Below are 16,147 nucleotides of genomic sequence, written 5' to 3'. Positions count from 1 at the left end.
ACCCGTGGCTATTAACCAGATAAATGCTGCTGTCAAAGGCTGACAGAATTTAACAAGTGCTTCCGGCAATCGCACAGGAAATACGCCCACCGGTGACCCGCATCACGTAATCACGGGTTTCCGGTGTGTTGGCATGACAACCGGAGGTCTCCTGGAGACCTCTAGAGTTGTCAGTGCCGGATTGCTGTGAGTGCCACCCAGTGGTCGGCGCTCATAGCAAGTGAGCAATTCTGTTATATAGAGACGATCTGATTATCGCTTGTATGTAGCAGAGGAGATCTGGATACGCCAGCTTCTAGTCTCCCATGGAGACTATTGAAGCATGCCAAAAGTAAAAAAAAAAAAAAAAAGTTTTTCAAAATATGCAAGAAAAAAAAAAAAATAATAATAATAATATATATATATATATATATATATATATATATATATATATATATATATATATATATATATAGTAGTTCAAATCACCCCCCTTTCGCCCCAATCAAAATAAAACAATAAAAAAAAACAAACACATATTTGATATCGCCGGGTTCAGAATCGCTCGATCAATAAAAAAAAAAAAAAAAAAAAAGATTAACCTGATCGCTAAACAGAACAGAGTAGCGAGAAGAAAGAAAGAAAAAAAAAAAAAAAGTAAAAACGGCAGAATTACGTTTTTTTTTGGTCACTGCGACATTGCATTAAAATGTAGTGACGGGCGATCAAAAGATCGTATCTGCACCATAATGGTATATCTAAAATGCCAGCTCGGCACGCAAAAAATAAGTCCTCACCCAACCCGTGATCATGAAAAAAGGAGACGCTAAGGGTATTAGAAAATGGCGTAATTTTTTTTTTTTTTTTACAAAGTTAGAATTTTTTTTTCCCTACTTAGACGCCAAACATGTCTAGACTCTTTTTTATCTATGAAGTTGTAATGATCTGGAGAATCATAATGGCAGGTCAGTTTTAGCATTTATTGAACCTAGTAAAAAAAGCCAAACAAAAAACAAGTGTGTGATTGCACTTTTTTGCAACTTCACTGGGCTTGGAATTTATTTTCCGTTTTCCAGTACACAACATGGTAAAATCAATGGTGTCGTTCAAAAGTACAACTCGTCCCGCAAAAAACAAGCCCTCACATGGCCATATTGACGGAAAAAAAAAAAAAAAGTTATGGCTCTGGGAAGGAGGGGAGCAAAAAACTAAAACGCAAAACCAAAAAAGCTCCGGAGGTTAACCCCTTCACTGCCTTGGGTTTTTCAGTTTTTCGCTCCCCTTCTTCCCAGAGCCATAACTTTTTTATTTATCCCTCAATATGGCAATGTGAGGGCTTGTTTTTTTGTGGAATGAGTTGTACTTTCGAATGACGTCATTGGTTTTGCCATTTAGTACACTGGAAAACGGGAAAAAAATTCAAAGTGCGGTGAAATTGCAAAAAAAAGTGCAATTCGACAATTGTTTTTTGTTTTGCCATTTTATCATGTTCACTAAATGCTAAAACAGACCTGCCATTATGATTCTACAGGTCATTACGAGTTCGTAGAAACCAAACATCTATAGGTTCTTTTTTATTTAAGTGGTGGAAAAAAAATCCAAAGTTTCTTAAAGAAAAAAGTCGCCATTTTCCGAGACCCATAGCGTCTCCATTTTTCGTGATCTGAGGGCTGGGTGAGAGCTTATTTTTTGTACACCGAGCTCACATTTTTATTGATATCATTTTGGTGTAGATACGATCTTTTGATGGCCCGTGACTAGTGATGAGCAAGTGTACTCGTTGTTTGGGTTTTCCCGAGCACACTCGGGTAGTGTCCGAGTATTTGTAACTGCTCAGAGATTTCGTTTTTGTTGACATAGCTACATGATTTATGGCTGCTAGCCAGCCTGAGTACATGTGGGGGTTGCCTGGTTGCTAGGGAATCCCCACATGTATTCAAGCAGATTACTTTTAAAGGGGAGTCCAGCATTAAATTTTTTCTTAGGAATGGGCCATTTTAAAATATAAAACTGAGGTATACTCGCCACCTGTTACCCCAATGTATCTACTGCAGGCTCTTGCGGTCAAGTGCTGATATCGAAGGTCATCAGAGAAACATCTGATCACATGCTGTTCCAGTAACCCAACTGCTACAGCCAAACACATACTTAGTGGTCCAGTTGCCGCAGTCTTCGGTTCCTGAGCAAACGCGTCCATGGGAAGCAAGTACATTTCTGCTTGTCAGCACTGCCCAAGGCCATGTTCCCACTATGAGATTTTGGGGAGTTTTGATGTTGCAGAATTTATGCACCAATTCTGCACCTAAATCAGCTTTCTTTTGTTTTTTGAGTCCCTTTCTTCCACGTGCGTTTTTATAGCGTTTTTGATGCTGCATTTTGTGTCTCTTTTTGGTATGTCTTGTTTTACATAAAGCTGCTTTGCTTTTGATACTTCCTGGTATTTGGCTTTCACAAAACTTTATTGATAGTCATGTACAAATCAAATGAGTTTTTAATACGTTTTTTACCTGCGGATTTTCTGCATCTATATTAAGTCTATGGAGAAAATTTTCACATAAAACTCAGCGCACCCGCATGTGAAATTGACATATTATGGATTTGAAACACGCACCACAGGGTCAGTTTACGCTGTGTTAACAAGAAGCACAGTAGGCATACACTGGGAAAGTATGCAAGTCAGTATGCATTTAATTTTACTGTACATAAAAGCACAGCAACTACACTCTTCTATGCAGAAGCACATCCCACCTGTGGCAGCGTCAACATAAGTAGCGAGTTAAAAACAAAACACATATACAGAGGGAAAAACATTTATGTTCACAAAATATAAAATTTGCATAATGCAAAAATGTATACTGCACAAACATTAGATCTTTGAGCAATTAAATAATTCAAAAAGTTTATTTACACATCCAGTTGCTATTAAATTAGCAATTCCATCGTTTCTCTCTATAAAGAGAGTAATATTTATACTCTGGTGCCACAATGTTCCATTATCCAGTGTTTGGACCAGGCCGCCAAGACAGCGCCCAATTTCCCTCACACCACTCAAAAGAAGTCTGATGCCTTTCTTCGTTTGGGTAAGTGTAGTAAGTTATCAGTAATGGACGTGGGATCAGGTACAGTTGGAGTTTGTGAAGCAGCCCCTGGTGTGGGAGTAACAGTAGGTGTTAAGCGTGAGCCTCCTGGGGTTTTGCAGACATGGGAGCTGCTGTGAGCAGGAGACGGGGTATAGCTGGCCCTTAGAGCTTTATCGGTGTACTTGCTTGACGTTCTATTCACCAAACGCTGAAGAGCGGGGGACATGGATGGACTGAGGCCCTTAGGTGTCAAGCTGTGGACAAACAAACATTACAAATTAACGACAGAAAAAGGGACAATCAAAATCTCAATTTAGAATTTTTAAGCACAAAATGCTGTCACCTAAAACGCATTTGAATACCGGGCTGTACTTACCTGGCCAGATTCTCCGTCACCCTCCTTAAAGCTTCCTGCTTCTTTGCCCTGTTTTTGGCAGCAGCTTCATTTGCCATTTTCAGACCTAGTCGTTCTCTGCGACCTGGCTCTAGGATCTGTAACACAGTGTCAACTCTATTAATTGCACATTTATCAGGTTACATAGAAGAGGTGATCACTTGTTGTTCAGTGGAGGCCCAACTAATGAGAACTCTGACTAATGCCCCATATGACTGATGCTGGTGAGAATATGTATTCCAACTGGTCATAAACAAGAAGACATCCTCCATGTCTAGAGGAAAGAAGGTTTACAGAATCACCATGCGTTGGGATTCTTTACTGTAAAGGCAATGACACAATGCAAATCTCTGACACACCATGTTATGGAGGCCAATTCACCGCACAAGTTTGAAGGGGGCCTCTATATCTTTCTAGAAAAATATGCCATTACAGTGGAATAGCACAGTAGGAAAATAAAGTAAACTGGATGGACATCTCCTTTTTCTATCTTATCAACTATGTGACAAATTGATATGTATATTCTATAAGACTTGTGTCCCATAAGAATATTCACTTTCTAGCAAATGTAAGAGAAATGGCTGTAAACTGTCACATTGCAAGTGTATCCACAACAACACATTTTAAAGAGGACCTCTCACCAGGTGAAAAAGAGGTAAAAAGTGGACAGTTTTTGTTTTTAATTCCTCTGCTGCTGAGAATTCCATTTTCTATTTTTTGCCATCCGGTTAGAGAGATGTGGGCCTTTAATTTAGTGCTAGTTTTTTATGGTCTTTACAAGGATGTGTGGCTTACAAGATTCTCGGGGGAACTGTGTCTGTAGACTGTTCTGAATTACCCTGTGAGCAACACCCACTTAGTAAAGAACATAAAAAATAGCAGCAAATATTCCTCAGTACCTGTATGGGGGATAAAAACAAAAAAAACAATACTAAAGGGAACAGTGGAAATAAAATAAGAGCAAAAACCATCCACATATGACCACTAGTGATGAGCGAATATACTCGTTACTCGAGATTTCTCAAGCACGCTCCGGGGTCCTCAGAGTATTTTTTAGTGCTCGGATATTTAGTTTTCATCGCCACAGCTGAATGATTTACATCTGTTGGCCAGCATAAGCACATGTGGGGGTTGCCTGGTTGCTAGGGAATCCCCACATGTACTTATGCTGGCTAACAGATGTAAATCATTCAATAAAAACTAAATTTCCGAGCACTAAAAAAAATGCTCGGAGGACACCCGAGCGTGCTCGAGAAAAGGAGATTTTTGTGTACTCACCGTAAAATCTTTTTCTCCGAGCCAATCATTGGGGGACACAGGACCATGGGTGTTATGCTGCTTGCCACTAGGAGGACACTAAGTAAACACAAAGAGTTAACTCCTCCTCTGCAGTATACACCCCTTGACTGGCCAGTAACGACTTAAAGCAGTAGGAGTAAAACCAAGACAAGTAAACTATGTCCAAAACTAAGGAACAAAAGACAACAACAACCAGCCAATAGGCTAACAGGGTGGGTGCTGTGTCCCCCAATGATTGGCTCGGAGAAAAAGATTTTACGGTGAGTACACAAAAATCTCCTTTTCTCCTACGCCTCATTGGGGGACACAGGACCATGGGACGTCCTAAAGCAGTCCCTGGGTGGAGAGCAATTGCACTGCTAAAACCCCATGTACCACTGGCTTACTGAGGTACCGCGGTCTGCAGAATGCGCCTGCCAAGGCGTCTGCCGAAGCCTGGGTATGGATGCGATAGTGCTTTGTGAAAGTATGCAGACTGGACCAAGTCGCAGCTTTACAAAGCTGTTGTGCTGAAGCCTGGTGCCGAATGGCCCAAGAAGCACCGACCGACCGAGTCGAATGCGCCTTAATCCCTGCTGGGACAGGGGTGTTCCTGGCGCGGTAGGATTCCTGAATAGTGGAGCGAATCCACTTGGCTAGAGTGGCCTTTGAGGCAGGTAGACCTTTTTTATGTCCCTCCGGAAGCACGAACAGGACATCCGACTTACGGAAGGGAGCCGTGCGAGATATGTACCGCCGAAGAGCTCTAACCACATCCAGAGTATGGAGAGCTTTCTCGATACGATGGGTTGGTGCCGGACAGAATGACGGCAAGACAATGTCCTCATTTAGATGAAAGGAGGAAACGACTTTAGGTAGGAAAGAGGGAGAGGTTCTCAAGACTACCTTGTCCGAGTGAAAAATCAGGAAGGGGGGGGGGGGGGGGTCGGCAAGAGAGCCGCCAACTCAGAAACTCTCCTGATTGACGTAATCGCCACGAGAAAGACCACCTTCCAAGAGAGGAAGGTGAGAGAGATGTCCTGCAATGGTTCGAAAGGGGCCTCCTGAAGAACTCCGAGAACCAAGTTAAGATCCCATGACGCCAAAGGCATTCTATAGGGAGGGACCACCCGAGAGACTCCTTGGATGAACGTCTTAACCGGCAGTCTGGAAGCGATCTTTCATTGGAATAGAACAGACAATGCTGACACTTGTCCCTTGAGCGAGCTTAGGGCAAGGCCTGACTCTAAACCCGATTGGAGAATCTCCAGAATGGACGGAATGGAAAAGACCAAAGGAGAACATCCATGGGTATTGCACCATGAAAAGAAGATGCGCCAGGTGCGATGATAAATACGCATGGATACGGGTTTCCTGGCGCAAATCATAGTAGAAGAAACCCCTGGAGAGAATCCGGCTTGGGCTGAAATCCAGGATTCAACGGCCACGCCTTCAAAGACAGGACCCCGGAGTTCTGGTGGCAAATCGGGCCCTGTGAGAGAAGATCCGTGCGATCTGGAAGCCGCCAGGGGACGAGTTCCGCGTACCATGCTCAGCGCGGCCAGTCTGGCGCGACGAGAATCACCGGTCTCCCCTCTGCTCTGATCTTCTTGATGACTCTCGGGAGCAGAGGAAGAGGCGGAAATATGTATGGCAGCTGAAACCGATTCCACGACAGGACCAGAGCATCTGCCCCGATGGCGCAAGGATCGCGGGAACGAGCAATGAACTGGGGAACCTGGTTGTTGAAGCTCGAGGCCATGAGATCCACATTCGGTGTCCCCCAGCGAAGGCAAATCTGCTGGAAAACTTCCGGATGGAGGGACCACTCGCCCGAGGCAAGACCTTGGCGACTGAGGAAGTCCGCTTCCCAATTCTCCACGCCCGGTATGTGGATCGCCGATATGAGCGAGTGATTGGTCTCGGCCCAGCGCAGGATGTGGGAGACTTCGAGCATGGCTGCCCTGCTGCGGGTTCCCCCTTGTCAGTTGATGTATGCCCCTCTGTGGCATTGTCGGATTGAATTCTGATGGGATGGCCTGCGAGAAGGTGGTGAAAGTTGCGTAAGGCAAGAGTAATCGCTCGAATCTCCAGGATATTGATTGGGAGACGCGACTCTATTGTGGACCAACGACCCTGTGCCGTGTGGTGACTGAAAACTGCGCCCCAGCCCAACAGGCTGGCATCGGTGGTCACCACTAACCAGCTGACTGGGAGAAAGGACTTCCCTTGGTTCAGGGAGGACTGTAGCGTCCATCATCTGAGGGTCTGCCTCACCTGTGGGGGCAGGCGAAAACGACGGTCGAGGGAAAACGGGCCCCTGTCCCAGGCTAACAGTAGCGCCTGTTGCAGGGGACGGAGATGGAACTGCGCAAACGGAACGGCTTCCATCGCCGCAACCATTTTCCAGAGTATGCGCATAGCAAAGCGAATGGAGTGAGGGACCGGACGTAAGGGCAAGACCTTCTCTGGAGAGGGAATGACTAACCCGCGGGAAGAGTCCAAAATCATGCCCAGGAAGTAGATTTTCTGAGCCGGCACTGGAGATGATTTCTCGAAGTTGATTTTCCAACCCAGGCGAGAAAGAGAATCCACGGTGATACTTAGACTCTTCGCAGGCAGACTGGGACGGACCCTTGATTAAAAGGTCGTCCAGATACGGAAGGACTACCACCCCCCGAGCGTGAAGAATGGCCATGACAGCCGCCATGACCTTCGTGAAGACTCTGGGGGCAGTGGCAAATCCGAAGGGCAAGGCCACAAACTGGAAGTGTTCTTCTTGGGACTGCGAAGTGCAGGAACTGCTGACGAGAGGGGAAAATCGGAATATGTAGATAAGCATCCTTGATGTCTATGGATGCGAGGAACTCTCCTTTTTCCAGGGACGCGACAACAGAACGGAGCGAGTCCATCCTGAAGTGTCGGACCCGTACAAACTTGTTTAGCAGTTTGAGGTCCAGTATGGGCCGTAAGGTCCCGTCCTTCTTTGGGACCACGAAAAGGTTGGAGTAAAACCCCTTGAACCTTTGGTCTCGAGGGACCGGAGCGATGACACCGTCCCTTTGAAGGGCCTGTATGGCTTGAAGAAGACGAGACGCCCTTGCTTTGGGGGGAGAAGATTGGAAGAAGCGCGGAGGGGGGGATGGAAGAAAACTCGATTTTGTATCCGGAAGACACGAGCTCTCTGACCCACTCGTCGTGAACGACCGAGAGCCAATTTTGACGGAACGAAAGACGGCGTCCGCCTACTTTGTCGGTGTCCGCAGGACACGACGACGAGTCATTGTGTGGAAGGTTTAAGGGATGCGGATGGCTTAGGGCCCGAAGGTCTCGGTCTGGGTTTCCAGGAACGGTTTTGGTCTCTATGAGACCTGAGGATTTCTGTTTTCCCGCCGTCCCGAACCAGGGGAAGAGGACCAACTTGAGTTGTTCCGAAAGGACCGGAATCGAAATTGCTGTTGATTCCGAAAAGGCCGGGCAGGTTTCTGCTGGGGAAGAAATTTACTCTTCCCTCCGGTAGCGTCAGAAATGATTTGGTCTAGTTTCTCCCCAAATAAACGACCCGCTTGGTAAGGTAAAGAAGTCAGCGACTTTTTAGAAGCAGAATCTGCTCGCCAATCACGGAGCCATAAGGCCCTCCTGATGGAGATTGCGTTTGCAGCCGCTTGCGCTGCGCAATTAGCCGTATCTATGGAAGCGTTAACTACGAAATCTCCGGCCTGAGCTATCTGATTAGCTAGTCTAGCCGCCTCAGGGGGAAGAGTACTGCCGTGGACGGTAGAGGTTAACACTTCTTCCCAGGCAACCATTGCCTTAGCCACCCATGTAGCGGCAAAAGATGGAAGGAGAGCTGCTCCTGAGGCCTCAAAGACTGAGCGAGCCAAGTAGTCAATTTGACGGCCAGAAGGATTTTTGATTGATGAACCGTCGGACAGAGATAAGACAGTTTTGGATGCGAGTCGCGACACGGCAGGGTCCACAGAGGGAGAGAGAAGCAACTCCTTCATCAGATCCTTGGAGAAAGGATATTTAGCTTCCGTGGCTTTTTGAACAGTAAATCGCTTCTCCGGGTGTTCCCTGTGCTTTTGGACAATGTCCTGAAACTCAGGGTGATTAGCAAATGTCCTTTGAACGCGTTTAGTCTTTTTAAAAGACACGACGTGTTCCTGAGTGGATACCGATTCCTCGTCCACCATTAGTGTTTTGTTGACTGCCTCAATAAGGGAGTCAAGAGTCTCCTGACTGATAGAGGAGTCTTGGGTTAAGGAGTCCTCCTACTCGTATTCTGAGTCATGAACGCTGCGACCCTCGGGGGAAGGAGCGAGAAGATGAGCTGACAGATACTGAAGCTCGAGCCTGGACGGGAGATGAGGGAAGGGTCCTTTTTCTGGAACCCCGAGATTCCCGTAGTACTGTACGCCCCCTGTGGTCGGACGGCCCCGCGCCGGCGCCAGATTCCGTCGCAGCCGACGGAGGTGAGTTCTGGCTTAAGGAGGACCCTCGGAAAGAGTCCAATGCCTTGACCAAGGAATCCATAGAGCGTGACAAGGACGCGGCCCACTCAGGAGGGTTAGACTCGGCGGGGTAGGTGGAGACATTGGAGGTGGCGGCAGAAGGCGGCTGCGCACAGACCGGGTCACAGTTCTGGCACAAGGGGGTATTGTGGGCACGTGGCAACGCAGAATTGCAAGTGGCACAAGAAGTAAAAAACACAGTGCGCTTTTTATTGCCCCGTTTTGCCTCCTTAGATTGAGACATAGTGAATGTCTATCTCTGATAAGCTGCAATAGCAGAGCTATGTGTGCAGAGAAGGGGTTAAGCTTTTCCCTATGCAGTTGAGCAGCTTACCCACAGTCCTGAACTGGTGTCCCCAGGGAGAAAGAGAGGGTGGTAGCGTTTTCGGCTGTATTTCCCTGCAGCAGTGGAGTCCCAAGATGGCACCCGAGATTTGCAGGGCTCTTCTCGTTCAGAGCGAGAAGCGCCTGAGCAGTGGGCGGGGCTCCGGCGGTGGGCGGGATTTTCGAACTGCGGCCTAGTCCGGCTGGAGAAGCCGGGGACTAAATTAGTGGAGCCGGCCGGCGGAGCGCTCCGGCGGCCGCGACGCCGCTCCTAACGATCGCCGCTGGCATCTAGCCAGCGGTACCTCTCCCCAGGGACCCGGACCGCATCTTCCCACGCCGGCAGCGTGAGGAAGAATAGTACTCACCGAGGAGGGGTGCCTGCAGCTCAATCGATCCTCCCTGTGTCGGGGGACAGAGAGCATCCTGAAGTGTGCTTGCCTTCTTAGGGGACTTACAACTGTGCCTGCCGCAGGGGACTTATGGATGCGCCTGCCACAGGGGGCTTACGGCTACTGTGGGGACTACGAGACGCCAAGGTGGGGCTTGAGTGCGGTGAAGCCCGGGAGATGCACATGAGAGGTATACTCTAAGTGCTCGCCATCTTACAGGGGGGAGATCGGGACCGTATAGGAACCGTCGCCCTAGCGTAGATTAGGCGTGCCCCAAACGTCGCAGGAGAGGTACGGGGAGGTATACTCGCCGTGCTCGCCTGTTGATGGTTCGGGGGAGAGCGGACCCTGAAAGGATCCGTCGCCCCCTTCACTCCTTAAATTAAAATATAAAAATTAAAAAGAAAATAAAAAATGTTGGGGTCTGAGAACAGACCCAAGTGCCTCCTACAGACACTAAGCAAGAACTGAGTCGTTACTGGCCAGTCAAGGGGTGTATACTGCAGAGGAGGAGTTAACTCTTTGTGTCTACTTAGTGTCCTCCTAGTGGCAAGCAGCATAACACCCATGGTCCTGTGTCCCCCAATGAGGCGTAGGAGAAATCTCGAGTAACGAGTATATTCGCTCATCACTAATGACCACGTGACACGTCCTCTAAAAATTTAAACAGTGCCATGGAGGGACCCCCTCTTTGTGATATCGCAGTACTAACTGCAGATTACTAGAATTTTCAGCCCGAGTATGAAATGTTCAGCCATTTAAAGGGGGCTATCCAGACTTGTGATGAAAGTCTACAGTCACTCTTGGGCGCATCACACAGTGCCAGGATTCTCTGGTGTTCACACTAAGAGCTGCCAATGATATGACCACAAGTATGTGATCGGATACTTCAGACAACATTCCAACTAGATGTGTGCAGCGCACTAAATTCACTTGTACTGAGCAAGGCTGAGTACAACTTGCTAGCAACATTGGAGAATCCTGACAGTGTCAGGTGCACATGACGTAAGGATTCGGAAGTGTGCAGACTTTCATCAAAAGACCACACAACTCTATTTAAAAGAGATACGCAGATTTACTATTTATCTGCTTCCAGTCAGTAGAAGTAGATCACTCGCAAAACGGCCATAGGCAGTTAGTTCTGCTGCCTGCATTTGCTCCCCAGCCTCTAATATATAAGTGACAGGTTTTCCTCCTGCTTTTCTTAGCGCAGCTTTCCTAACAAGCTGCACAGTGCTGGTGTCCATACAATGGCTGCTGGAGGAGCATGTGACTAGACTAGTCTATCAGCTTCCTCCAAATTAAAATGATGTACAAAAAAAACAAAAAAACTTTGCACGTTAGGCGTTTTCCCAATTCGAGGAGAGGAGTGGTGCACTATGAAGTACAGAAGGAAGACCTATAATACATACTCATAGTGTTCGGACTAGAAGACGCCCCCCTGGTTTTAGATGAGGAAAATAGGAAAAAAAATAAAAAAATTGAACCAGGCTTGCTGTAGGTGCTCCGTTCCTACCAGCCCAGGGCCCGTAGCATTGCCCCCGTTTCCTGCAGCGCTGCCCTAGCTCCCGCTTGTGATCCCGCTCCACCACCACACTCCTCCCACAGTGAGCCAGGTTCAAATTTTTTCCTACATTCGGATTATAATGCGCACCCATTTTCCTGCCAAACCAGGGATAAAAAAAGGGTCTTATAATATTTAAAATACGGTATATATTAGTGATTGCCACAAAGTCATATCCATTTGTTAAAATAAAGATAATGTGGGCAACTTATTTCAAGCACTTCTAGTAATGTTCTTACATATTCCCCATGCACTAATAGACCTATTTGAGAAAAAACAGTGGCCTTCATTACACTCAGAGTGACAAAGTCAATACCTTAAATGATGGTCCAGGTGTCTTCTCTACATATGGGGTCTCTGATCCATCCAGACGAAAAGGAGTGCTCTCAACTTCACCCCAAGTCATAAGTGGAGAGTCATCAACTCCTGTGAAGATGTGTGAAAAACAAAATGCGAATATTAAGTTGAAACAGAGTATACTTTCTGAGCAAATAGAGAACTACATAAAATCATGGTTCAAACCTGGGGCAGGGGAAGGGGTGGCTACAAATCCAAAGCCATTGACTTTTGGAGATTCTTGCGGAATGAGTTCCTTTCCATCAGGACCAACTTTCCCTTGTTTGTACTGCACACCAACAAATGAAAACACTTGTCAATGGGAGGATTCACAAACAGAGCAGCAAGTGTAGAGGAGACAAGACAGGAGACCCTTACTTGTGCATTCAAGGCCGCTGCTTGTTGGAGCTGTGTTTTACTCAGGGCTTGACTGAAGGGGTCTTTCTGGAAGCGAGTGTTTTTATGAACTACTTCCCGGGGTTTCTTGAATATAGCATCATTGTCTGGTACACCTAGAAACCAAAAGAGATTATAATTATCGTAAAACAACTGCACCTAAAAACTGAAATTCCTTTACAGGGAATGACATGCATTTGACAAATGTAATAAAGGAAAATTCCCTACTTTTCATGTTAGCTTGAGCGCGATAGAAAGGACATGGTAAAATTACATGTTGTAAAGAATCACATGTAAAATGTAAAAGTGTGAACAATGAATAGTACACCAGCCTGTATAGTGCACTTTTTTTCTAGGCTTGACAAAGGCCCTTCATGGCCGAAACGTTGGTAATTTTCCAGTGTGTATACATGTTTCAATAAAAATAGTTTTTGTGGAAGGAAGATAGCCGGTGCCTTGGATTTTTGGAGTACACACTACTAGAGAGATCAAGAATGTGAAATTTCATTAAAATACTAGAGATAATTATTTCTGCTTTTATTTCTTTCAACCACTTTCTCAGTGGCTCAGAAGTTTACCTACATGTGCTTAGTATTTGGCAACATTGCCTTTAACGTATATAACTTGTGTTTTACACCTCGAGTTGCCTTCCACAATGAGTTACTGGAATTTGGCCCATTCCTTCTGACAGAACTGGTTTAAGTGTCAGGTTTGTAGGTCTCAGTTGTGCGCACAAATTTTCTACAGGACTGATGTCAGAGCATTTATGATGGCCACTCCATTACCATCACTTAGTTATCCCTTACAGTGGCTTTCGAAGTATGCTTCGGGTCATTGTCGATTTGGAAGACCCAGTCATAACCATGCCTGATGACTTGAGATGTTGCTTTTGTATATCCATATAACTTTCCATTACCGTATTTTTCAGACTAGACAGACTTTTTTCCAAAAAAAAAAAAAAAATGTGGAGGAAAATGGGGGGGTGCGTCTTTTAGTCCAGATGTACCGACTCTGGCTGTGGTGGGGAGGTGGGGGAGCGGCATCGGCAGATCAGAGGGTCACAAGAGGCTGGAGCCGGCGGCTGCAGCTAACCCCTGCGCCCGCTGCTAAAGAGAAATGAATATTCACTGCATTCCACGCCCATAAGCGTGGAAGGAAATAAATATTCATCTCTCTTTAATAGCGTCTAGGTATGATTAGCCCCAACCCTGGTCCTGGTATGCATGGCCAAATCCACCAGACCATAAGACATTGCTACAATAATTACGATCTTGAAAAATTTAACTTTTTTTTTTTTTATGGCCATTTTGGGGCAGCGACATTTTCCTTGCTAAGCATCCTTTCAGGTCATGTCCATATAGGGTACATATTCCTGTTAATATTGATACGTTTCTACGCATTTCCTCCAGCATCTTTACATGGTCTTTGATGGTTGTTCTTGAATTGGTATATTTTGTATCAAAGTACACTCATCTCTAGAGGACAGTACACATCTCCTTCCTGAATGGTATTGATGGCGGTGTTAAAAACGGCAGTCTATCGTTTCAACAAATGAACGTGGTCCTTCAAGCATTGGGAAATGTTCTTAAGAATGCACCAGACTTCTGGAGGTCTATGCATGTTTTTCTGAGGTTTTGATTTTCACAAGATATCAAGCAAAGAGGCAAGTAGGCCTTAAGGTACCGTTACACTAAACGACTTACCAACGATCACGACCAGCGATACGACCTGGCCGTGATCGTTGGTAAGTCGTTGTGTGGTCGCTGGGGAGCTGTCACACAGACAGCTCTCTCCAGCGACCAACAATCAGGGGAACGACTTCGGCATCGTTGAAACTGTCTTCAACGATGCCGAAGTCCCCGGGGAACCAGGGTAAACATCGGGTTACTAAGTGCAGGGCGTCAGACGTCACCGCTGTGCTTTGCTTTACGGCCGGCGCTCACAGTCAGTGCGGGAAGCTGACGGCGGGGGACGTGACAGACATCGGAATGTGAGTATGTACTGTTTTTTTGTTTTTGTTTTTTTTTTTCACTTTTACAATGGTAACCAGGGTAAATATTGGGTTACTAAGCGCGGCCCTGCGCTTAGTAACCCGATGTTTACCCTGGTTACAAGTGAACACATCGCTGGATCGGCGTCACACACGCCGATCCAGCGGGTGACAGCGGGTGATCAGCGACCAAAAAAAGGTCCTGATCATTCCCTACGACCAACGATCTCCCAGCAGGGGCCTGATTGTTGGTCGCTGTCACTCATAACGAGATCGTTAGCGGGATCGTTGCAACGTCACGAAAAAGCGTGACGTTGCAACGATATCGTTAACGAAATCGTTATGTGTGAAGGTACCTTTAAAGTAAACCTGTCAGCTGATTCATGCTGCTTAAACCATGGGCAGAATTAAGTCTGGCAGCACGATTGCAGCTAGGTATAACGTTCTCTAAAAAGCTCCAGCATTTCAGAGAAATAATAATTTGAAGAACCCATCAGGAGAGACCAGAGGAATCCACTGTGACTTCCACGCCCCACTTCAGGTCTCTTCCTAGTGTGTTCACACAGGGAGAGACTTAGTCACAAAAATTATGGTGAATACCAAAAATATTATATGACCGTGCATCAAAATCAAACACAACAGCCTACAAAAAGATACATTGCCAAGACCATAGAAAATATAAAATATTAATCTTTATTTTAAGTAATTAATGAAAATATTTTGAGGACTGAAAGGGGGAATAATCCCACATTAAATTAAAAATAATAAGTACATCAGAAGTGAGAGGTGTGATATTTATCCATGGGTATTCAATAGATCATGTATACAAATCTGTCCCGATACATAAAGTGCATATACATATATCCTGTAAGGAACCTATATGCTGCCATAGAATGATCCAGAAATGTATATAAAGTGCATATTGCTTCAAAAGATACAATATTTCTAGATCCTATGTGTGTCCTAATAACTCTTGAATAAGGTAAACCATGAATAGATAAGTACAGGATCAGCACATAATGGTAACTATTGCACTATAAGAATATTGTTAATACAATAGTATACATAAAAAACATTTGTCAAATGGAAGACAGACCTCACACCAAGAGCATGTTCCCATGGTCTGTATTCCATTTGTTTTTCATTGGATTCACAGGATTTGATGCGAGGTGCACACAAAAGTGCATGGTACTCATCCGACACAGAGGAGTGAATCAGGATCATCTGACTACAAGCACATAGCCGATCTAATGAATCAGGCCCTATTGGGCTGTGCAGTGGTTGATTTGTAGCCTTGCACCGGTGGAGGTCTAATCTCACCAAGAACCAAATCTGCAAGGCGTTTGTATGTTCTCCCCGTGTTTGTGCGAGTTACCTCTGAGTAATCTGGCTTCCTCCCACACTCCAAAGACATACTAAAAGACAATGTAGATTGTGAGCCCCAATTGATGGACAGTGATGAGGATGGCTGTGAAAATTAATGGCACTATATAAAAGGAAATAAAATAAAGCTAAGAAAAAAAAAGTGTAACTGCATACCTTCAGGATAGTACATAAGAGTGTTGTGGGTTTTGTACTCCCAGGTATCAAGGCCGGCTTTTACATCCTGAATAGCTTGCATTTCAACGGAGGGGAGGGCAAGATTTTGTTGAAGCCGCTAGGGGAGGGAAAAGGATAACTAGTAAGTTTCTTTCACTTACACATTTAACAAGTAAAGACTGCCATTTCTTTCCAATAGCATGATACAAATTAAAAAAACAAAAAACAAAACTCATAGCACTGTTCAAAGTGGTTCAAGCAAGTTATTAATTCCTAGTGAAACAAGTTGGAGAAGCAAAAATAAAAAAAGATGCTGTCCCACCAAGCAGCTGTTGCTGAGGAATTTGCGGGTAACCAAGCA

General features: G+C 45.6%; 1 protein-coding gene across 1 annotated transcript in view; it reads right to left on the bottom strand.

The window, feature by feature from the left end:
* Nucleotides 1-2,638: 2,638 nt before the first annotated feature.
* ESS2 (ess-2 spliceosome associated protein) overlaps nt 2,639-16,147 on the bottom strand; it is a 28,806-nt gene continuing 15,297 nt past the window's right edge. The window contains exons 5-10 of the mRNA XM_077293448.1: nt 15,787-15,904; nt 12,240-12,373; nt 12,048-12,150; nt 11,842-11,951; nt 3,436-3,551; nt 2,639-3,313 (exon numbers count right to left, since the gene is read on the bottom strand). Of these exons, the coding sequence (XP_077149563.1) occupies nt 3,028-3,313; nt 3,436-3,551; nt 11,842-11,951; nt 12,048-12,150; nt 12,240-12,373; nt 15,787-15,904 (867 nt within the window). The 3' untranslated portion in view covers nt 2,639-3,027. The remainder of the gene's footprint in view (nt 3,314-3,435; nt 3,552-11,841; nt 11,952-12,047; nt 12,151-12,239; nt 12,374-15,786; nt 15,905-16,147) is intronic.

This window comes from Ranitomeya variabilis, chromosome 1 (assembly GCF_051348905.1).
Source record: "Ranitomeya variabilis isolate aRanVar5 chromosome 1, aRanVar5.hap1, whole genome shotgun sequence".
Taxonomy (NCBI): domain Eukaryota; kingdom Metazoa; phylum Chordata; class Amphibia; order Anura; family Dendrobatidae; genus Ranitomeya; species Ranitomeya variabilis.
The sequence above is the reverse complement of the archived record's forward strand: the minus strand, read 5'-3'. Positions and strand labels throughout refer to the sequence as shown.